We start from the raw sequence: 23,109 nt of genomic DNA on the forward strand, positions 1-23,109 counted from the left end.
AACAATTAGATTTTTATTGAAGTTGATTTCTGAAAATGGATGTCCTTCAGATTCAAACAAAACTGTGCAGTTTCAAGAAACTGATCTTTGCATTCTTTTTGCCCCTCTTACCATCTTTATATTTATGTTGCGTTCGACTTATCTCAGAAGTGGGAATTCAGAGTAATGAATTACATCTGTACATTCAAGCTGTTATAGAGTTAACAAGCAAATGTGTCTGTATGTTGATTGATCGAAAGCAAATACTGGTATATACAGCAAAAGGTAAGAATTACTACTTTGTTTACTGTTAATGCTGTGAGCAGCCATGTTGATTTGACGTCACTTGCTGAATTGGGAGACCTTCCCAAGTTCCCAATTCCAAATGGGGGGGTATGTGTGGGGGGGATTACTGATTTGTTCTTTGGTTTTCCTAGTCAGGTTAGAAATTGCAAGTTGTGACCTTTAGCACTATACCTCAGGGACACAAGAAATGGTCAAAGGCAACTTTGAGCTTAAGAGCAATTTTCTAATCTTTGACATGTATATAATTCTGCCAGAATGTATTATTAAAGAGACATTTTTATGGGAAAGGTTTTTGTTTGAAGGAAAAAGTAAGCAGTTTCTCCACTTGAATGGAATGGAACCTTTTAATCAATATGTGTAATGTATACTATAATCATGCTTTCCAATTCTCTTGAAGGGTACCAATAATTCTGTTAGTTGAGAGAATGCATGTTAGGGTGAATTAAGTGTTTGAATGTGTATAGACTAAGCGTATATTTGTGTGTGTGTGTGTGTGTGTGTGTGTGTGTGTTATGGAACGTCAGATTAGGGATGGAACATGACGGACAGGGTAATGAGTGTGGAGATGAGGTGCCGATGGGAAGCATCATGGCTCCACTGGTGCAGGCGGCCTTCCACCGCTTCCACTGGTCCCGCTGCAGCCAGCAAGAGCTCAGCAAATACATCAAGTGAGACTCCACTCGCACTGTACAGCCATTAGATTACAGCCTTCAGTTTACTGCTCACAGAACTCAACATTAAGCCGTTAAGTTTGGTTTCAAGGTGGCCATTAAGTTTTAGGAAGCTGAAAAGCAGATTGTGGGTCTGTGTAGATGGATGCAGGAACAGAAAATGGCAGTAAACGAGAGTTATGGGAATTTACAGACAGAAAGATTTGGAGAATTGGAAGAAAGGAAAGGTTTAGTAGCAGGAATCCAAGAAGATCGTACAGTACTTCTTGGATTCTCAGCATGACTTAACATTAGAGATGCACCAGTACTGATACTGGTATCAGGTATTGGTCTGATACTTTGCTCATTTACTCGTACTTGCTCTGACGCTAGCAGTACCAAAAAAACTGGTATTGATGCATCTCTTAATGCTATCATACATTTCAAACAACTTGAAAAACTTAATTAGTGATTGACTTTCTTACCTTTCTTATTGCTTTCACATAGTATTTTTTAACTGAATATGTGTTTAGGTAAATAACTGAATACAAAGCGAGGAGTATAAGAGATTCACTGAGCATTTATTTATGAATTAGAAAGCTCAAAATGGTGATGTGTTTCCTGCAGCACCTATGACTGTCTGCGCGATGACCCCTTCGATCACGAGTGGCCGTCCCTTCCTCAGCTACCCGGTCTGCATTACTCCATGAATGAGCAATGCCGCTTTGACTTTGGCATGGGTTACATGATGTGCACAGCGGTGAGTGAGACACATCACGCTGACACCCACAATCAAACCTATGACCAGATTGATCTTCATTCTCCCCACCTATTGCTCTTTTGCTGTACTTGAGAACAGTATTACTAAGTGAATATTGAATAGGAGCATTAAACAATTATTGTACAATTATGAAATATGAAATGATGAGCATTTATAGCATGAGGTCTCATCCTAGGCATAGAACTATTACGCACATATTAATTATGTTGGCAACATTCTGTTCTGCTGTTTAAGTTTCTTCTTCAAAATTAGCATTATTCCTCTAAGCATTACTCCTCCTAGAGCTTTCAAGCTCCATCCACCAACAAACTTTCCGCCTGTTCTGACTTGAGTGCTAGGAGTTTTCTAACTGATCAGAATTACGGTTTTCCCATTAAGGAAGCTCAAAATGGCCAAAATTCCCATTGACTTGTATTGAAAATGTTGGACTGTTATAACTCCTAAATCTTTCAAACTACTGTATATTCACCAAACTCAGTAAACTCAGCTATTCAGGCTGTATTTTTTTTTTAACTGATCGGACTTATGGTTTTCCCATAGTGGATGATCAAAAATCCCCAAAACTCCCATAGACTTACATTGATGGAATGTTTAGAGCCTGGCTCCAAATGTTCAAGATTTCAAATTCCAACTGTCAAAACGCACACACACCTACATGCACACGGCCTCAAGGCCCTCTTCTCTACCTCTTACTCAATGTCAGTGTCTCTATCAATCTACCAGTAGCACATATACTCTCTCTCTCCATATTTCTTTCTATCAATCCACCTGTATCACTCTCTCACTCCATCTGACTTTCTACTTGTATCACTCTATTTGTCATCTGACTTTCTACCGGCAGCCGTCTGTCCATCACCCTTTCTTTCTTTCTGTCTTTCAGCTCCAAACTATGTTCAAGCTTATGAAACAGTTTCAAACTTTCAGCCAGGCTTAATCAAGCCAACATCAAAGCTTGTCGTGACGAACTTTACCTATCTAGTTGACAGTTGCAGAGGTGTTTTAAGCTCGCTAAATATTAACTGACACCACTGAAACCACATCCCCTTCCCCCAGTCTCACATTAGTACTATTTCGATCATTGCGCTTGTCTCAACTTGATTTATTTTTCTGAAGTGGTATAAGATCTATCGATGCATTTGTGGCATAGCTAACATTAGACAAGTATGGAGTTATCATCAGATATATATTTATAATGGATGTCACTGAATATTTCCAACCGAAATGGCACTTTTGGTTAAAAATAAATAAATAAATAATTTTCACAGAAAAAATATTCAATAAGGTCAAAAATGGCTAGCTTAAAGGAAGGTGTGTTGAAACAATTTGCGCAGATCAATAGTGGAAAATGTCGGCAGTGTGGAACCGTTTCATGGTTTCTATAAGGTTACAGTGGGACTAGACATGATTCCTCATGATTCCAGAGTTAGGTCTGGTTGTGTATTGTTCTGTCCTGGATGTATTCTAGCCTTGCAAGCTGCATGTGTGAATGCGAGCGTGACTGTTTCTTTTAGTACAGCACCTACGACCCGTGCAAGCAGCTGTGGTGCAGCCACCCTGAGAACCCTTTCTTCTGCAAGACCAAGAAGGGCCCTCCCATTGACGGCACCAAGTGCGCTGCAGGAAAGGTACGGATATTAGCATCTAATATAGGTCTAATTCTACAGAAAGCACTTCGGAGCCTAAGCATAACCATAGAACTCTTTCTCTGCAGAACTGCTTTAAAGGTCACTGTATCAAGCTGACGTCGGACATCCTCAGGCAGGATGGACACTGGGGGCAGTGGACTAAGTTTGGCTCCTGCTCACGTACCTGTGAAGGAGGCGTCCGTTTTCGCACCCGCCAGTGTGACAACCCCATGTTAGTATACACTTTCACACCACGCACAGAAATGTTTGGAAATGTTTACACCATTCATTATGTAGTACAAAGGGGAACCTGAAGGGTCTTGTAGGACAGAGGTGTCCAGATGTTTTTTGTTGTTGGGGAACACATTGAGAAATAAATATGGAATAGGTGGGTTTTAAATTATTTCTGCTGAATGCATGACTTTATGTAAGTAAAAATTTAGTAGATTTTACTCATTCTAATGGGAATTATAATATTGGGAACTGGAACTGAAGAATTGCTGTCAAGCCAGATAGGTGAAAGTCTTGTTGTGGAGATTCCAAGCACATCGTAGAGGTGGCTGTCAGTTATCTTGGATCTCACTTGACTCCTGTTCGACGTAATGAGACCAAATGTTTGTTCATGTACATGCTGTGTGTTGTGGAACCAAACAAACTGAACATTCTTTCGGCATGGCACCTCATTAGTGGAAATCGGGATGTTTCCGAGCTCCTGTAGAACTCTGGAAGTGGGAGCAGCTGGTGGCATGCTGAGCTGTGTCTGTGGCATCACTGCACTCATCACACAAAATTGGATAAAAAATTGGATCAAATGCATGTAGCTTGCCTCATACTTGGTTGACCAATCTTAGATTCACCCAACAATTGTGTTTCTTGCAAGACTAATCTTGTTAAATTCTCGCATATTTTCCAGGCGTGTTATAGTGATGGATTTCATGTCATGATGCACTTCTTTATAAAGTCTTCTGCAAAAATGTTTACCATTCTGGGCTACAAGTTCAGTTAGTCCTTGTAGAGTTTTTTTTTGCACTTGGTTAGCACTAAATAAATGGATTTGTTGAGCTAAGAGGCGAGCTTCCAGCTATTTCACGTTCTGTTCTCTTTCAGCACCAGTACATGACATTTGGGCTTATATTGTATATTAATATTATATTCCTTCATTACAGTAACTGATTCCCTCGGAAATATTCATTTTGCGAACGTGACTGAAGTCTTCTGCATTCGCTTTCTGTTTTTTCTTTAGTTCGTGCTATGAGTCAAATCTAAATGTTGGTAATATTAATGTATAATTAATGTAAAATTTACATTTTTCAGTGGGGGAAAGGACAAGATTGGGAGCATGTTACAGTCATTTTTATGTTATAGCGAAACCCATCTTTCTTAATAGTGAGCCAACATTCAAAAATGGCTGCAAATGTCCGGTGGTTTATAGTTTGGACCTCCTTATTGTAGGCAATCAGACAAGGCATAAGGATTTCTGAGAAGTAAAAATTAGATATACAAATATTGTAGTCACATTTCATTAAGTATAGCTAGGGACTAATAGGTAAAATCTTGGAAAACTTTCCAATTAGGATTTCTTTCTATGCTGTCTAGGTTAGAGTTTCAGAATTTTAGGGTTTCCGCCTTTCACATTTGATTATCCACCAACCTTGGAAGCAACACTGCAATCAACCACTCATGTCTTCACATATAGTCTTCACGATGGCCAAGAAATGTCACTGAATACGTGCACAAGCAGTAGTCTAACCGTTTACTTTCCTCAATTTAATGTAGCCAGTCTTAACACACAGCCTGCTGCGATGTCCAAGCTTTAAGACTCAAATAGCCATGCTAGGCATGTTAGTGTGCACCCCTTCAGATGGAGTTTAGTGAAATTTGGATTGACAATCTGTGTATAAAAAAGATAATCCGAATTGGCATACAGCAGAGTTATACTGCTTTTTTTCACATTTCTACATAATATAAGAAGTGGCTTTTGTTTAGCCTGATGTAATAATACAATTTAGCCATCAGGATTGCCGACATGTTAAAATGTGTACATTTTTTTTGTTAATGTGTTTATCTTGTAATTCATCAGTAGATAACTTCACTTGGATATTGTAGACTTCAACTTGCTTGACTTAAACGAATGTCTTCAACTTGCTTAACTATATATTATACAATTGTGGAAGTGTAATTTCTCATAATCACACTATCCCGTGTCATCCAGAAGAGGATGGATTCTGTTTTGAGTTTAGTTCCTCTCAATGTTTCTTCCTCATGTCATCTCGGGGAGTTTTTCCTTACCACCCTCGCCTCTGTCTTACTCATTAACCTCACTTGCTCATCACTAAATCTACATCTGGATTTCTGTAACACTGCTTTGTAACAGTCTATCGTTATAAGTGCTACATAAATAAAGTTGAATTTCATTTCATTTTATGCCAATTGCATATTGAAGCTCTGTAGAATGTATTGAAGTACTGTACAATGTCCATGCTGGGATCTATCTATATTTAAAAAATTACCTTTGACTAAATAGAGACCTAAGTTTATAATGCACGGCTCACTACTGGTAATTACAGTAGAGGGCCATCTGCGATGTTTTATTTTGGGTGTGAAACTGCTAGGAAATTCTTATTCGTATATCAAATGTTACTGATCTAAAACCTTAAAAAGGCTTCATGTTGTTTCAATCATGTTGTTTCAATGGGTATGTCACATGACTCTCTCTGCTCTTTCTCAGCCCGGCCAACGGTGGACGCACATGCTATGGAAACAACTATGAGTTCCAGCTGTGTAACACTGAGGAGTGTGCCAAGGATCTTGCCGATTTCCGAGAGGAGCAGTGCAAGTTGTGGGATCCGCACCTAGAGCACCAGGGGACCAAGCACCAGTGGCTGCCATATGAACATCCTGACCGTGAGTTATGACATCATATTATATCAAACGTTGGTTATGATATATTATTAGGTGGGGTGCTTGTTGTATTGCAGATATATACTTGAACTACACTCACTGGCCACTTTAATAGGAACATATGTACCTCTGCTCACTGATGCAATTATTCAACCAATCACATGGCAGTAACGCAGTGCATAAAATCATACAGCTACAGGTCAAGAACTTCCATATCATGTTCATGTTCACATGAATTATCAGAAAAATTTTGACTATAGCATGGTTGTTGGTGCTTTGTATTTTAATTTTTTTTTAGAAACTGTTGACCTCTTGTTATTTGCACACACAACAGAGCTTACACAGAATGGTGCGAAAAACAAAAATCATTCACTGAGAGGCAGTTCTGTGGCTAGAAATGCCTCATTGTTGAGAAATGGCCAGACTGGTTGAAGCTGAAAGAAAATCTACGGTAATTCAAACAGCCACTCTTTACACCTGTGGTGAGCAGAAAAGCATTTCAGAATGCACAGTATGGCAAACCTTGAAGCAGATGGGCTACAACTGCAGTAGGCCACATCAGTTTCCACTCTTATCAACGAAGAACAGGAATCTGAGGTTACACTGGGTACAGGCTGACTGAAATCAGACAGTTGAAGACTGGAAAAAATGTTGGCTAGTCTTTTCCCAGTCTTCAGCTGTCCAGTTTTGATGAGCCTGTACAGACTAATCTTTGCTTTATTGACTGTGAAATGCACGATACGTGCTCCATGTAACATTAAGTCAGAATGCAGTTTAGAGTGTTTAGTTTGTCAGGCATAGTTCTAGATAGAGATAAGAGTCCTTTGTGATGAACAAAGACTACAAGCTCTATTGGCTCTTTAAAGCTTGGGTTCCAGTCCTTTGGGAAGTCTGGAGAATTTTATACTGAGCTGACATCAATACTTTGTTACATAATGGGCAATACCAAGGCAACAGATGTACAGAAGAAAAAGGAAGAAGGAAACTGTCTGTCTGTCTGTCTGTCTGAACAAAGGCCCTCTATTGATGCTGTAACAGTACTACTGCCTAGAATTGGGAACAGCTGGGTTAAGATAAGTGTTTGATTTGGCTTAGTCATTATTATTATTCCAGTTTCAGGGATGGTTACTAGATTGGATTTGAATTTCTGTGCAAGGTGATGGGAATGCAAGACAAATCTTAGGTTCCAACTTTGGTAACGGAAGGAGTGAAAGTTGAACGGAAGGCTACAGCGTTTTGAGACTAAATGGAAATGCTATTAGGGAGCCATGACATGTCTGATTTTCCACCAGGACGAGACTGCTCTTGCATTAGACGGAATTTAGGTAGCCAGAGGTTAGCTGCACCCCTTCCTATCCATAGAATAGTGTTGTTTTACTGTACTGCTGTAAACAAGGTGTTTGGTGAAGCAGGTTTTTGCTTATTTGCCTGAGTCTAATTTTAAGGGTCCTCTATGATGGGGGTTTTTAGCGTAAATCTCCTTAGCCAGTTTCTAGCTAAAAAGAGGTTTCTCTAGTTGTATTTCTATATTGCACATTATGTCTAAAAACACTTTCCTCTCCATGTATGCGTTTGTGTGCGTTCTGGTAGCCGAAGAGCGATGCAACCTTTACTGCCAATCTAAAGAAACAGGAGATGTAGTCCCCATGAAGAGGATGGTGCACGATGGCACACGCTGCTCCTATAAGGATCCCTACAGTGTGTGTGTGAGAGGAGAGTGCGAGGTAACCCACACACACAGACCACAGACACTCATTCCATCACTGGAATGCATTGCTCCAGTGCTATCAAATGAAGAATGTCTGACTTTAAGCTGGAAAGCTTTAATGCTAGTTGGGTCAAGAGTATGCACTTAACTGATTTTGAGTGATTTTATGCTCCAGTGATTTTGAGCTGCATTTAATGATTTTTTTTTGGCAACAACAGTTGGCATTGATTGCAAATACAGACAAACTACTTTGCAAAGAAAAACCAACCCGAAAAAACAGCACTTCATAAACCAAACCCATAAAATCGTAAAACACATGGAGGAGACTACTTATTTATATGTCTTTTTTTAACATTGGAAAATGCACTTACACCAGTGTTACAAATGGCTTTCAGCTCTTTGCCTACTAGGAATTTTTTTTAATGAACTCTTATACCACAGCATGGTTGAATTCTTGAATCTGACTGGTCAGAAGGTGTGGATTAATTTTCACAGCAGCTCTGTCATTAGTTCCAACTGTACCATAAATCATAAACCACACAGGTTTACATTAATGTGTTCATTCTAATACGTTATTGCTTCTACAGTAACAGCTCATTCACAGAGACTCGTACAGCAGACGCTCCACATAATATAAAGCTAATAATAAATGAATTTTAAACAAATGTGTTATTATTTAGCAATCGTGTAATCACTGATATGGTGAAGCTTTCGGTACGGAGATGTTTATATAACGTTTATGGAAGGAGTCTCCAGTGTTAGCTTTTCAGGAATATTTCTTTTTTTTTGCTATGGGAAAATCTTCATTCAGAGGACTTTGGGATTTACAGTTTTACAAGCTGCATTTAAAACACTTTTTTTTGTCTTATTAACTTCAAGAGACATAAAAAGAGAGGTTGGTGAGGGAGCGATTATTGCTGCTATAAAGTAAGTGATAGCAGTTTCGTGGATGTTACACAACATTATATATAACTATAAACGGTTAAAAAAAGTATAATGTGTTGTTCATTAATTGATTAAGATGAGCAATCACTGGCAACCTGCTGTAGTATAAAAGGAATGGACAGTAAACCACTTGCGCTTCACGTTATCCTGGTGTGGATTATTTTCCTATAAAATCAAGGTCCGCTTTGTGTGTGTGTGTGTGTGTGTGTGTGTGTGTGCTTCCATAGTGCTTTCCCGCTCATCTTTTCATTCCATACATGTTGATAGAAACTTTGATTCTGTCACAGTTATCCAACTTTTCCTGATTAGTGTCATACCATTGCTGTTCAACGTGTGTTACAGCTGATTAATGCAGTTAGTTCATTAGTCTAGTTAAACAAATAATACAGTGGAACACATCAAATTAATGACTCTGATATACTGCTAGCTTGTAAGTCCTCTGCTTCTTGAACAATGATGAAATATCCAGGAAATTTTGATTGGGCATCTGTAGAAGGCAACAGCAACCAGCAAAATGAAAGTTGGCTTAGTAGTCTTAGCAAATAATTTAGTTTAAAGAGCCTCTGGCCTAATCTGTAGAGTAGAGGTCGACCGATTGATCGGTTTTGCCGATTAATCGGCACCAATAACCGATCACTGGAACGATCCGTTATCGTCAAAAATCCACACCCATAGCTGTTTTTTTTTTTTTTTGCATCCATTGCGGTCCGGTGTCATTATGCAGTACGAGAGCGGCCTCTAGAGGCAAAATAAAAACTATCACTGACAAATTTTGTTGTATTATTTGAAGTGTTTTTTGAAGACTCTATTTTTTTATTTGTTATTTGGAGTGTTACTTTTTGGTTCAGTTTGGATGTATATCTTTTATTTACTTTAATATTTATTAATAGTTAATATATATCAGGGGTGTCCAATCTCGTCCACAAAGGGCCGGTGTGGGTGCAGGTTTTCATTCCAACCAAGCAGAAGCCACGTCTGCGTTTACTGAAAGCTCAAGATCAGCTGATTAAACAGGTGGAATCATGTGTGGCTCCTGCTTGGTTGGAATGAAAACCTGCACCCACACCAGCCAATTGCGGATAAGATTGGACACCCCTGATATATATATATATATATATATATATATATATATATATATATATATATATATATATAAAGCACTGAGGAAATTGTCATTAGCCTTTAGACATGCTTTATGTATGGCCACACTGATGTTTGTGCAGAAAGTGGGCTGTGATAATGTGATTGCCTCTGAGCTGGAGGAAGATAAGTGTGGTGTATGTGGAGGGAACAACTCCACCTGCAAGATCGTCAAAGGCAACTTCACTAGGAGCACTAGGAAACCGGGTGAGCATTCCACTTCTGATGGGATGTTACTTCTGAATCTTTTACGTGACCACATGAATGAACCATTTGAACACATTTGAATTTAATTGAAGCACTTTGCATGGTGGTGCATGCGGGTAGTGTTGCAGCCTCACAGCTCCTTAATTCGAATCTAAGCTTTGCATGTTCTCTCTGTGTCTTGTCTCTCTGTGGGTTTCCTCCGGGTTCTCCAATTTCCTCTGATCTCCCAAAAACATGCCTGTAGGTGTATTGGCTACTCTATATTACAGGTGTCTATTACAGGTATATCTATTATAGGTGTGAATGTGTGAAATTGTGGTGCAAATTAGTGGAGAAAATCTAGGCGGAAAATGTCAGTTGTATATGCTATGGCAATTCTGTTATCTAATGTAATGCAGTTGTTTGCATATGTAAGTTTTACAATTAGTATGTAGGTCATAATGAATACCTCAACCAGCTAGGTATATATGCTAGGTTTGATAATAATGATAATGAGTCTTTATTGGTCATATATACATTACTGCACAGTGAAATTCTTTTCTTCACATACCCCAGCATGTTAGAAAGTTGGGGTCAGAGCACCAGGTCAGCCATGATACGGTGCCCCTGGAGCAGAGAGGGTTAAGGACCTTGCTCAAGGGCCCAACAGTGGCAGCTTGGCAGTGCTGGGGCTTGAACCCCCGCCCTTTCGATCAGTAACCCAGACCCTTAACCGCTAAGAAACCACTGCACTGTTTGGAGGGTTTAATCTTTTAAAGCACCTTTTGTATTAATTGGTATAAAGGTAGACATTGCCTCTAAAGGCGGTTTTCCAGAAGCATGCGAAACTAACCCAAGCCAAACATTTAATGGTGCAGCACCATTAACACTGTACTGCAATTCCAGTTCCTAGCTGAATCTGTGTCTGGAAAACAAGTCCTAGGCTTCCTAACGAATGCCCATTTCTGGTACAACATAAACAATCTTGAATGTTTTGTAGACCTGTTTCTTCCTAAGTAGCTTCCTAAATGACTTTCTAAAATAAACACTCAGGTTTCCTGAAGATCCTGGAAATTCCCAGAGGAGCGAGGCATGTCCTGATCCAGGAGTTTAAAGGATCTCCTCATATTCTGGGTAAGAAGCTTCACCTAAATGATTCATCCTGAAAACTCTCCTACTCATAACTCAAGAGTCTGAGTGTTTGGCCTCCCACTGCTTGTTATTGATAGGCTCTTCTTGGCATTGAAAACTTTATTCGTTCCAGGTCGGCTGAGAAACTTCCGGACGTCTGGAAAGTCATGTCTCTCGTTGTGTTGATTTCTCTCCATTTCTCCAACCACCTAAATCGCAACTTAACCAAGACTGATCATTGTTTCTCTTGACTTTTTTTATTTTTTAAATAATGAGTCATGCTGCGTTGAGAGTTGCAGCTGTAAGGTTGGTGTTTTTTTTCTCCCCCATTAGCGGTGAAGAACCAAGCCACGGACGAGTTATTCCTGAACGATGAGGGCGAGTTTCCTGAGACCAGATCAGTGATTGAGAAAGGTGTGCTTTGGGAGTATACCAACGATGATGACATGGAAACAGTCCAGACCACAGGCCCGCTGAGATACGGAGTCCTCATCATGGTAATGAGAGGGATTGCGTGTAACAGTCCAGATGGTCATGTTTGTGTTTTCTTAACTGGAAATAATTAATGGTGGGGAGTTTAAACAATTTGACTGTGATGAATTTTTCTTGTGCTCTGTAACAATGACAGAAAAGAATGGCAGAACTGTAGATGTAACTTAAATAGCATAATTTGTTGCAATTTAAAGATAAAAAAAAAAAATCAGGTCTAGGCTCTTACAGTACAACTCATTATAACATTAAGGGTTTAAACCCTTTTTGGATTGGAATAGTTTGACATGTGGAGGTGGGGCATTGTAATTATTACTGGAATATCTCTAGGATTTTGGTCTTGTATAAGACCAAAAAATTATAACCATAATTTTTCATTATTACACAGTTAATATAAAGTCACTGACCACTTTAATATGAACACACCTCACCTGGTCTTTTCTATTTTTCTCTTCTCTATATAGATGACATTTGGATATAAATGTTCAGATATAGAATAAGATATAAAAAAAATATATTTAGATCTATATTTTACATTTTTTTTTAAATTGTAAAATATTAAACATTAAAATTTTAAGTCAAGAATTAAAATATATGCTTGACTCATCGCTCATCGCTCTGAACAGATTCTTAATAGATTTCTTCCCCAGGTCCAGTCTCATGGTACATCTAAAGTCACGCTGTCCTACAAGTACATTCTACCAGAGGATCCATCATCATCTATGGAGAACAACTTACCTCAGGATGACATAATGTACTTCGAGTGGGCTCTTAAGAAATGGTCTCACTGCTCCAAGCCGTGTGGTGGAGGTATGCTACGGTAAAACGGGAAGTGGTAGCTAAGTGGTTAAGACTTTGGCTTACTGATTGGAAGGTTGTGAGATCAATTCTCAGCACCACCAAGCTGCCACTTCTGGGCCCTTGAGCAAGGCCTTTAACCTCAACTGCTCAGTTGTATAAGTGAGATAAATGTAAGTTGCTCTCAATAAGTGTTTGCATGGCCGTGTGTTTTCATCCATTGCAGGTAAGCAGTATACGCGATTCGGCTGCCGCAAGAAGTCGGATGGTAAAATGGTGCACCGCACGTTCTGTGCCAACATCCCCAAACCCCGAGCCATCAGTCGAGCCTGTAATGTGAAACAATGCTCCGAGCCCATGTAAGCATTACTATCTTGGATAGTAGTTTGGTATCATAACAGATGGAATGGTAAAGTCTGTATGTGTGTGTGTGTCTTAGTTGGGTGACTGGAGACTGGGAGGAGTGCAGTAAGTCATGTGGTAAGACGGGGACTCAGACTCGGCCTGTGCGCTGTGTGAGGCCTCAGGAAGACAGCACACACAAAACTGTCAACTCCAAATACTGTGGCGATGATCGGCCCGAGAGTCGGCGCTCCTGTAATCGCCACCTCTGTCCCGCTCAGTGGAGAACCGGACCATGGTCCCTGGTGAGTCTGTACATCTTGGACAGATGGGGGATGATATGAATCTTAGACACTGTGGTCATTTTTTCATGTGCCTGTTTTTGTGTGCTCGCAGTGCTCCGTCACGTGTGGAAATGGAACCCAGGAGAGGCAGGTTATGTGTAGCACTGCCGATAACACCATCGGCATCTGTAAGGACACAAAGCCGGAAAACATCCGGAGATGTCAACTGGTGCCCTGTCCAAGTGCGTGCCTAGAAACATCTCTGTCGTTTCACTTATATAATCATGATATCATAACAATGATATACAGTGCTGCGCAAATGTCTTAGGCACATGCAAAGAAATGCTGCAGAGCAGAGATGCCTTTAGAAATAATGAAATTAAATGTTTCTACATTTTAAAAAATGCTATAATGAGCAGTAAACAGTAATAAATGAAACAAAGTCAATATTTGCTTTAATGTTGACATGCAAACATTTTTCTGTACCATTTCATTTTGTGCTGGAATACTAATGTTTGGGAATCTAAATTATTTTTGTACTGACTCAATAATGTAGAAGTCATAAAATAAAAATCTATAACAAGATTATAAAATATATATATATATATATATATATATATATAGGGTGCTTAAGACTTTTGCACAGAACACTATCTACCATACCGATAACAAGTAAGTATATTTTATTTAGATAATACATTTAGATTCATAGAGCAAATTAGAAATATAAGCAATAAATGTGATGTAAAAAAAAATTAAACCAACGTAATGCATGTCAAAACCTTTTTTTACCTATTAATGAATGTGTAAAACAATAAGAATCATTTTAGAAAGGAAAAAAAGAAAAAAATATATATATATACAATAGCCTGGTTGCATAAGTGTGCACACCCTTTTATAATTGGGAATGTGGCAGTGTTCAGAATAATCCAATTACATTCAAACTCATGTTAAATACTAATTATTATACACCTACCTTAAATTAAAGATTAACCCCAAATAAAGTACAGCTGTTCCCATAGGATTTTCCTGACATCATCTTGGTAAGCTCCAACTAGAAAAGCCATGGGCTATAAAGAGCTTACAAAGCAGGTGCAGGATCTCATTGTTGAAATAAATCAATCAGGAGATATACCATGGAACACTGTAAATATAATGTTTATCAAATGGAGAAAATATGACACAACAGTGACACTACTAAGAACAGGACGTCCCTCTAAAATTGATGAGAAGATCAGGAGAAAACTGGTCAGGGAGGCTGCCAAGAGGCTGACAGCAACATAGAAGTTCAGCAATTTCTGGCAAGTTCTGGTTGCTCCCTACATGTGATAATAATCCCAAATTCTGAATTCTCCAAATTCTCCCGAATTCTTCATATCTCTGGGTATGGGGCAGGGTGACAAGATGGAAGCCTTTTTTTAATTAAAAAAAAAAAAAAAATCTCTCAAATCTCTTAAAACCATTTGGAATAATGACTAATTTTCTGACGAGACCAAAATTGAACTTTTTGGCCATAAAACTAAAATATATAATTGGCACAAAAAATACAGCACATCACCAAAAGAACATCAACCCCACAGGGAAGCATGGTGGTGCAAGCATCATACATTGGGGCTGTTTTTCTTCAGCTGGAACTGGGGCTTTAATCAGGGTGGAGGGAATAATGAATAGCTCCAAATACCAGTCAATTTTGGCACAAACCCTTAAGGCTTCTGCTAATCTCACCTTTCCGCATAACAACAACCCAAAGCAAACCTCCAGATCAACAAAGAAATGGCTTCACCATAAAAAGATCAAGGTTTTAGAATGTCCCAGCCAGAGTCCAGACCTAAATCCAATCAAAGATCTGTTAGAATGCTTTTGCAAGGAAGAATGTCAAAATATTGCTAAGTCAAGACGTACCAAACCGATTGAGTTTTACCCAAAAAGATAGAATGCTGTGATAAAATCTAAAGATGCTTTAACAATTAGTTTAGGGATTTGCACACTTATGCAACCAGGTTATTGTATTTTATTTTATTTTTTTCACTTAAATGATTATTTTAAGTGAAATATTTTTATTTTAAGTGAAATTTAATTTTTCCCTTAAACGATTCTTATTGTTTTTCACTAGAAAAGGTTCTGAAATGATTTATCTTGGTTTCTTTTTTTTTTGTACATCCCAAAAACCTGCCATTTAAACAGGGGTGTGTAGACTTTTTAGATCCACTGTATATCTATGAAAAACCATGCTTTTAGTCATAGCCTACAGCCAGTTGTGCATTCACGCTTGTTAACTGGCTCCTTATCTTCCTAGCATAATTAAAAGTTAAAAAATTTGAACATTTAAAATGAATTTAGAAACAAATTACTACTTGTTTTCAGAATTATATATTTATGTTTTCTTCTATTTGACTTCTCAAAATTAGTTATAAACAGAACATAAACTCCACACATTATTTTGGCTACAACCCGATTTTTTTGTTGTTGTTGTTGTCATTTTTGGCCTGAATTCAGATGCAGTAAGATCTGACAGGGTTTTCCCGCAAACTTCTCCATATTCTTTGTTAATAAACATAAAAACGACATGATCTCATAAATCTCCGACCTCACACCACTTTTCTCTTCCTAATCCCACACGTCTCAGTGATCGGTCTAGGCCATGTATGATAATTACTCGTTTTACTTGGCTTTCTCTTTCTCTTTCTTTTCTGTCTACAGATGATAAGGGGAACTTCCTGATCCAGTGGCTTTCCAGAGCAGACCCCGAGTTCCCAGCACCCAAGATCTCCTCAAGTAAACGTCCTCTCTCCAGCGGCCAGGCGGCCGTGTGCACTGCGCCCGCTCCTGCCTGCCACCTGGCGTTCTCTTTGGCCCTCTGGCTGTGCTACACTCTGCCTTGAATGTTCTTGCTCTTGCTCTCTGGAGCCTGCTGCTTATCTCTCCCTCTCCTCTTGCTCCTCTTTAAGGAGTGTAGGGGGCTGTTTTTCCCTGGCTCTCCTCCACTTACAGCCCACTTTGGGCTCAGAATCAATCAGGTCGTTAAGGGTCAGGGGTGTCACGGTGTCACGGGCAGTGAGGAAGGTTGCTGTAAAGTGATGAACGCCTTTTTGGTGGAAGGTTTCTTCTACAGGTGTTATACGAGACAACAGTTTGGTGTTTAGGAGATTGTGATCCCTTAGGGGTGGTTTGTATTATATTATAAGCATATAGTATATAATTTAAATCAGTATATATACTATATATATATATATATATATATATATATATATATATATATATATATATATAAACACAGAAAATAAGGTATGGGTCAAGAGGCCTTGTCATCTTGACTGTTACATTGTATCTTGTATTTTTGTACATATTAATTGAATAGTCTTTTAAATATAAACCTACAGTGTTTAAATTGATAAGTCCATGTTACAGACCACAAGGAAAGCAGGGTGTTACGATGAAACATTACGACGAATTCATTGTTGCTTTCTGCTGCTTTTCTTCATGTCTCGTCTCCATATCGGATCTACAGGATGATCAAATACCTCACGGTTCATCACATAGTTTCTTGAAAGAATTCTTTGCATTTGTATGAAGAACCTACACCTTATCCAGGATTTACAAGACACATCTTTGCTCCTTGTCTCCGTGAAAGAAATTTGAAAAGGGGCAGCTAGAGGAAAAGCGATTTTTTTTTCAAGAGCCACAACGGATGTTTACAGCTAAAGGAATCACGTCCTCATGCTTTAAGCGCTCTATCATGAGTGTTGGTCTGTAACACAATGCAATGTTCTCTAACGTGTGGTACAGCTATATTTTATAGACTACACGGTCAGAATTTATATATGTATGTATGTGTATATATATATATATATATATATATATATATATATAAATCAGTTATAGGATGATAAATATATTCAATGACCTTAATGACTGTTATTATTTCCGTCTTATGCGATTAACAAAAAATATATGTTATATTGTACTTGATGTCTATATATTTTGTGCCATGACTGGGCAAGATTTATAGCCTGTGAAGTATTAGCGTTCTATAGACTGAGATATTCAGGGTATTCTCTAGAGGTATTCGTTTTTGTTTTTTGTTTTTTGTTTTGGTCTGCTATTCAAATTCCCAGAGTAAGAAAGTCAAGAGGCTCATGTTGTGTATGAATCGCTCACACACACCACTTAGAAACACACACCTGGCAATACAAGAGCATCACCTACAGACCGTGGGTTGTTTTGCAACACATTATCAACTCAGTATGTTCATATCACCTCACCTCACAGCTAACACGGTAGCTAACGGCAGTCCTACATAGGCACGGTTCATCGTTTTAAAAACCACTTACATTTATATGTTTTCTCCTTGTCTTACTCTGTAATGTATTGTTGATGGCTTTGGATTAAAAAAATAATGCATGTGTGAAACCTGTCAGGTAAAGATGGCTGACGTAGGAGCATATTCGAACCCATTCCTAACCTACTGAAGGTGAACCTTGATTCCAGACGAACACTCTTGTTTTGAGATACTTGTCTCTGCCATTTCCGTGACACGATTGTCCACGTGTATCTTAGGATGTGCCATTCCTTTTTTGATTCTTTTTCTTTTTTTTGTTACGACGAAGTCTTATTATTTACATTTCTGAAAATTCGGATGGTCTGAAGAAGTGTTTAACCAAAGTGTTTACCAAACTGTGAATGATGTAACATTGTCAAACAGTTTACATTGTACTGCGAACAAAAATGTGTTGTATTGTACATGGTGTATATTTGACAAGGACCGAGTGTTATTTATATGGCTTCTTGTCAGCCACATCTACAAGGATTAAGGAATAAAGGGTCAAGTAACGTTGAATATGTAGACTCCAGTACTGAGTTGTTTAGTGCAGAGTGAATGTGAAAATTCTTCTTTTTTTCCTCCCTCTTTTCCTTCTAGTAAATCATGCTTTCTCTTGCACATATATAATTGCCCATTATTCCAGAATGTTTGTGCTAATCTGTATTTGTGGTATGTGTTTTTGTTCTAGGGGTGCGCTGTAAAGGCGACAAATCAGTCTTCTGTCGTATGGAGGTGCTGAGTAAGTACTGCTCGAACCCTGGCTACAAGCAGATGTGTTGCAAATCTTGCAGTGAAAGCAACTTCACATCAAATCTCAACCTGACCTACACCACCACCATGTCTCCACACTCTCACCGTCTCCACACCACACAGCCCATCAGCCATATCTCCACCTTCAGACCTAGCAGCACCTCAACACCTTGGAGATACACCACAACTCTGAACCCATTCATCCTGAGCAGAGGAACTGCGTTTCCCAGCACCACCAGCTCCATCCTGGAGGAAACGGATGGTCCGAGCACTTCATCGGACGAGGAGGAAATCACGGAACCTTGGAGAGTCGATATCATCGGTGAGGTCTCAGAGTCCACATCTGGGTATGAGGAACTTACAGCCACCGCTGAATACGTAGTGACCGGAATATCAGTTATGGCGTCAACACAAACCGGGTTCACTAGTACAAGTCTTCCGACTCTAGTAAGTCTTCACATATCAGAAGACAGAAAGGAGAACAACTCAGTCGACGTGTCGTACAGAGTTGTTAACGGTAATGAAGTCACCCATAACTACTTTATACATAAAAAGCGAGTACCCTTCCGAGAGAGAACACAGAATAAAAGAATTCAACAGCTCCTTGAGGAAAAAAGGAGACAAGACTTTCTTAAAAGACTCAAACTGAAACCTGGAGACTGATTTGACAGGGTTTTTTATCTTTCTTTTGTTTTTGTTTTTTTAATTTCCTTTCTTTCAGTGTCATGGAAACACTTCAGTCTCTGAGATGTATTATAACATCTGTGGTCAATTCACCTTCAGAATGCTGTTAAGTGCCAGAACCTTTTTCTGATTGCATTTGTTTCTGTTTTCATATGAACGCTTTGCACTTGTTAACCCTCACAATACACACAATCCTGTAACAAATGTAGTCACGGTGATTCGTTTAATCTGGAAACACGGTTGTTCAGTTTGAGAATTTTGCCAAGTAAAATTAAGACTAAACATTTATAAGAAATAAACACTCAGCAGCCACTTTAATAGGTACACATTCATGCAGTTATCCCATCTGCCAATCATGTGGCAGCAGCTCAGTGCATGAAATCATGAAGATACAGGTCAAGAGCTTCAGTTAATGTTCACAGCAAACTTCACAATGGGGAAAAAATGTGATCTCAGTGACTTTGATTGTGACATGGTTGTTGGTGCTAGTGTGAATATTTCAGAAACTCTCACTTTCACGCACAAAAGTCTCAAGTTTACACAGAGTGGTGCGGAAAAAAAACATCCAGTGATCTGTTATCCACTCCGGGCAGTTCTGCAGGCGCCTAAAGGTTCGACATGTTGTGCATTCTGAGATGCTTTTCTGCTCACCGCAGTTGTAAAGAGTGGTAATTAGAGTAACTAGAGTAGAATGGAATCTGTCCATTCTCCTCTGATCTCTCTCTTCAACAAGGCATTTTTGCAAACAGATCTGGCGCTCACTGGATGTTTGGGGGGTTTTTTCGCACCATTGTGTTTGATGTAAACATTATCATCAAAAACACTAACCCTCTACTGCATGAATTATTACATTTACATTAGTTCAAGTAATCAAAATATATTGAAAAATTTTTGAAAAACGTTTTGATGGGTGGTAGTTGGTAAATTGCAATTGCATGTTCACTGGTACAGTGTATATAGTCAAATAGTATAGCATATAGTCACAAAATAACACAAAATGTATGAGATGGCACTTTTGATAGTTATGTCAAAGTTAAAGCCCTCCATTTCCAGTTACATAGGAAAATAGTGGTTTTGTATTATCGCCTATCAAAAAATTGGAGATAAATAAATTATTACCATATGGCAACACCATGCAGTACAGGGTTAAGCTACTGACCTGTATTTACATGAGTTTTCCCACACGATTGGATAACTGCATAAACATTCATGTTCCTATTAATGTGGCCAGTGAACGTAGACTCAAAATCTAATTTCAGCTTCCCTGATTAACATCACATTTCCCATTTCCCTTTCTCGGATACAACTAATGATGGTTACAGATTAGCAAGAACATTCTGGAAAATTTGCAAATCTGGAAAAGGTTGTTGAAAAGTTTGGATTGAAAAAGTTTGGACAGAGCAAGAACCCTGTTATATGTATGTGTTACTCTTTCACGTGTGTATCAGTCAGCAATTATCCAAGAAATAGAAAACAGGAATGCGAAGATTTCTCGATAATTATATGTTTAACCAGCAGAATAATTAATATTGTTTTAAAAAAATCCAACACACATTCCATTGTTGATTTTATGACAGATACATAATCCATATTTTGTTTCTAAAACCACTACTTTCCCAGCAGGAGCCGCTTTCAGATTTAAAGGAGGATTGAAGATTTTTAAATGACATTCAGACATCCATTGTTAGTAGTAAAAATGTTTCTGGTTGATAAGAATTTAATGCTAGTTTTTTTTAAATCATGTTATTATTCATGTTTCATGCTGTTCAGGAATAGTGCATGTATTTTACACCACTCATGCGTTGTTCTTTCAATGTGAGCATGACGGACCAAAATCCTCCTATTTTAATGATATTGTTTTTATGAGCAACATGTCATTACCTACACAAATATGAACCTCCTCATCAGTGTTGTATATATGAATTTAATTTTTTTTAAATATATTTATTGAAGTGCCTTTGACTCATTGGGAGTGTTTTATCAGTGCACTTCGAGCTTACATGGAAGCCATTGCATGCAGCATGAGCGTCAAATACGTCTGATTCTCGGACCTGACACTGTCCATGCTGTCTGAAGCCAGTCACTTCAAGATACAGGATTGCACGTGCATTCTTTCATACATTATTTCAATAAAATTGCAAGCGAACTCAAGTCATCTGGTTGTGTTTTTGAAAGAATGGAATTCCAGGAGTGATTGGAAAAATGAAGTGGCTTCTTCAGCAGTCCACAAGAAGAGTTATGGTGACGGGTGTGTTGCCGTGATATAGTGTCTGAATATATTTGGTTTTGTTCAGTCTTCTATCCATAAGGTGGCAGTGCTGGTCTGCAGTGGAATACTGTATAAGAACATGTTGTTGTTGTTTCATAGATACAAATGTATTTTATCCACTCAATGCAACTCTATAAGGCTTTCCCAATTTCTCCTTTGTCTTGTTCATAAATCCAACGTTTGTTTCCATTCCTCTGCTATTTCCTCGCTAATCCAAACATCATTCTTGGCCATTAAATGGTATGAAAAACAAACAGCAGTCATCTCTTAGTAGTGCAAGGAAAGTATTTTTCTAGCTGACAATTGCCATTTCAGTGCATTTTAGAAATAAAAAATATGTTGTTGAGCTGACAACATTATTTGTGGGTTCTGTATTTAGCACAAAGATCTTTTTTAAGATCGTATATCTGTGAATCATCCGTACTCCAATTGCTCATCATAATGATTTCTATTATCGTATGGGTATTTTTTCTGCAATGTCTAGTGATTATTTTTACATTTCCTTGTTTCTTCTATATATGACTAAGTATAATCTTTATCTGCCCTACCTGGTTGCAGACTTCAGTCTCATAGCAACTGCTAAATTGGTGTAAAAATGTGTCCAGCTTTACATTCTAATTATATCGCTCTACCTTTTATGGCTTCACTCACCGTTAATAGGTTGTGTAGCAACCAAACATATTTTAGAACCTTAAAGCTGTCGCCAGGACGTGGCAGTAATTACATGATGTCATATGTTGATCAACTTGCAACTGCACAAGCAATCTTTTGTACTTGGGGAACTATAAATCCATAAAATTAAACGGACAAGCCAGCACAGACTCATCAGGTAAGTGTTATAAGCTTGGGCTGAATCAGATGAGAGTGGGAAATTTTTAGTGGTGTGGCAATGAGGACTGGAGTTATGGAGCCTTAATGTAAATCCACCACATCTCAGTGTAAATCGCAGCACTTTTTTCTGGGAAACTTGATGTAATACTCTTGCAGTTTAATTAATTAAACATGATTTTTTTTCAGCTCAGGTGGATTTCTTTTTAATCCTGACTTGCAGGGTCAAGGAGGGAATGTATAACCTGAATAGGATCCCAGTCCATTGCAGGGAACCATGCTTGCACACACACACACATACACACACATACATTCACAGCTACGGTGCAATTTAGAGCTGCCAATCCACTCAATGGCATGTGTTTGGGAGGTGGAAAGAATCCAGACAACCCAGAGAAAACCCTCTTGGACATTGGAAGAACATGCAAAACTTCTCCGAAATATTTCAGCTGATAATGGTCAAAAACGGCACTTTTGGTTTTGGCTGAAATCATGAAAATAGTGACCTGAAAAAGATTAAATTGTCCTGCAATAAAGTGTAAAATCTAAGACTTTACAAATAATGTTAAGGGTAATAAAAATTAGAGATTAAATAGGCTGGGGATTTTCCCAGTCACCACAGATGCGGCTTTGAGCAGCTGATCAATATTGAAAATCTTGACAATGTGAACATTATGTTTTTACAATTGATTTGTAAAAGGATTATATTGAAAAAGGAAATATATAATTATTTGTTTACTGTGCATTATTGCAGAATCACCTAAAAATCCACCAGCTGAGATTTCGCGGTTGCCACTGCCAGTAAGCAGTTCCCGACCTAACAGTTAATAACACTGTTATACTGAAATAATTGAAATGCTCCTTTTCCTTGTTTTTTAGACTATATGTTATAGACTAAAAAATCTTTAATGAATAATATCTATTTATATTAATGGTAAATCACAAGCAGTGAACAATCTAATTGTCTCTGTTAAGTTCGGGGACAATCTTTG

The 23,109-nt window shown here is 38.4% G+C and overlaps 1 protein-coding gene across 1 annotated transcript in view; it reads left to right on the top strand.

Annotated features, from left to right (window-relative positions):
* Positions 1–21,166, top strand: part of adamts2a (ADAM metallopeptidase with thrombospondin type 1 motif, 2a) — a 71,317-nt gene extending 50,151 nt beyond the window's left edge. The window contains exons 8-22 of the mRNA XM_053648594.1: positions 810–953; positions 1,563–1,695; positions 3,228–3,341; positions 3,428–3,573; positions 6,070–6,245; positions 7,833–7,966; positions 10,119–10,242; positions 11,275–11,355; positions 11,686–11,849; positions 12,492–12,651; positions 12,866–12,998; positions 13,079–13,286; positions 13,378–13,507; positions 15,966–16,040; positions 18,275–21,166. Coding sequence (XP_053504569.1) covers positions 810–953; positions 1,563–1,695; positions 3,228–3,341; positions 3,428–3,573; positions 6,070–6,245; positions 7,833–7,966; positions 10,119–10,242; positions 11,275–11,355; positions 11,686–11,849; positions 12,492–12,651; positions 12,866–12,998; positions 13,079–13,286; positions 13,378–13,507; positions 15,966–16,040; positions 18,275–18,999 — 2,647 coding nt within the window. The 3' untranslated portion in view covers positions 19,000–21,166. The remainder of the gene's footprint in view (positions 1–809; positions 954–1,562; positions 1,696–3,227; positions 3,342–3,427; positions 3,574–6,069; positions 6,246–7,832; positions 7,967–10,118; positions 10,243–11,274; positions 11,356–11,685; positions 11,850–12,491; positions 12,652–12,865; positions 12,999–13,078; positions 13,287–13,377; positions 13,508–15,965; positions 16,041–18,274) is intronic.
* Positions 21,167–23,109: the final 1,943 nt, after the last annotated feature.

Source organism: Ictalurus furcatus, chromosome 18 (genome assembly GCF_023375685.1).
Source record: "Ictalurus furcatus strain D&B chromosome 18, Billie_1.0, whole genome shotgun sequence".
NCBI classification, from domain to species: Eukaryota; Metazoa; Chordata; class Actinopteri; order Siluriformes; family Ictaluridae; genus Ictalurus; species Ictalurus furcatus.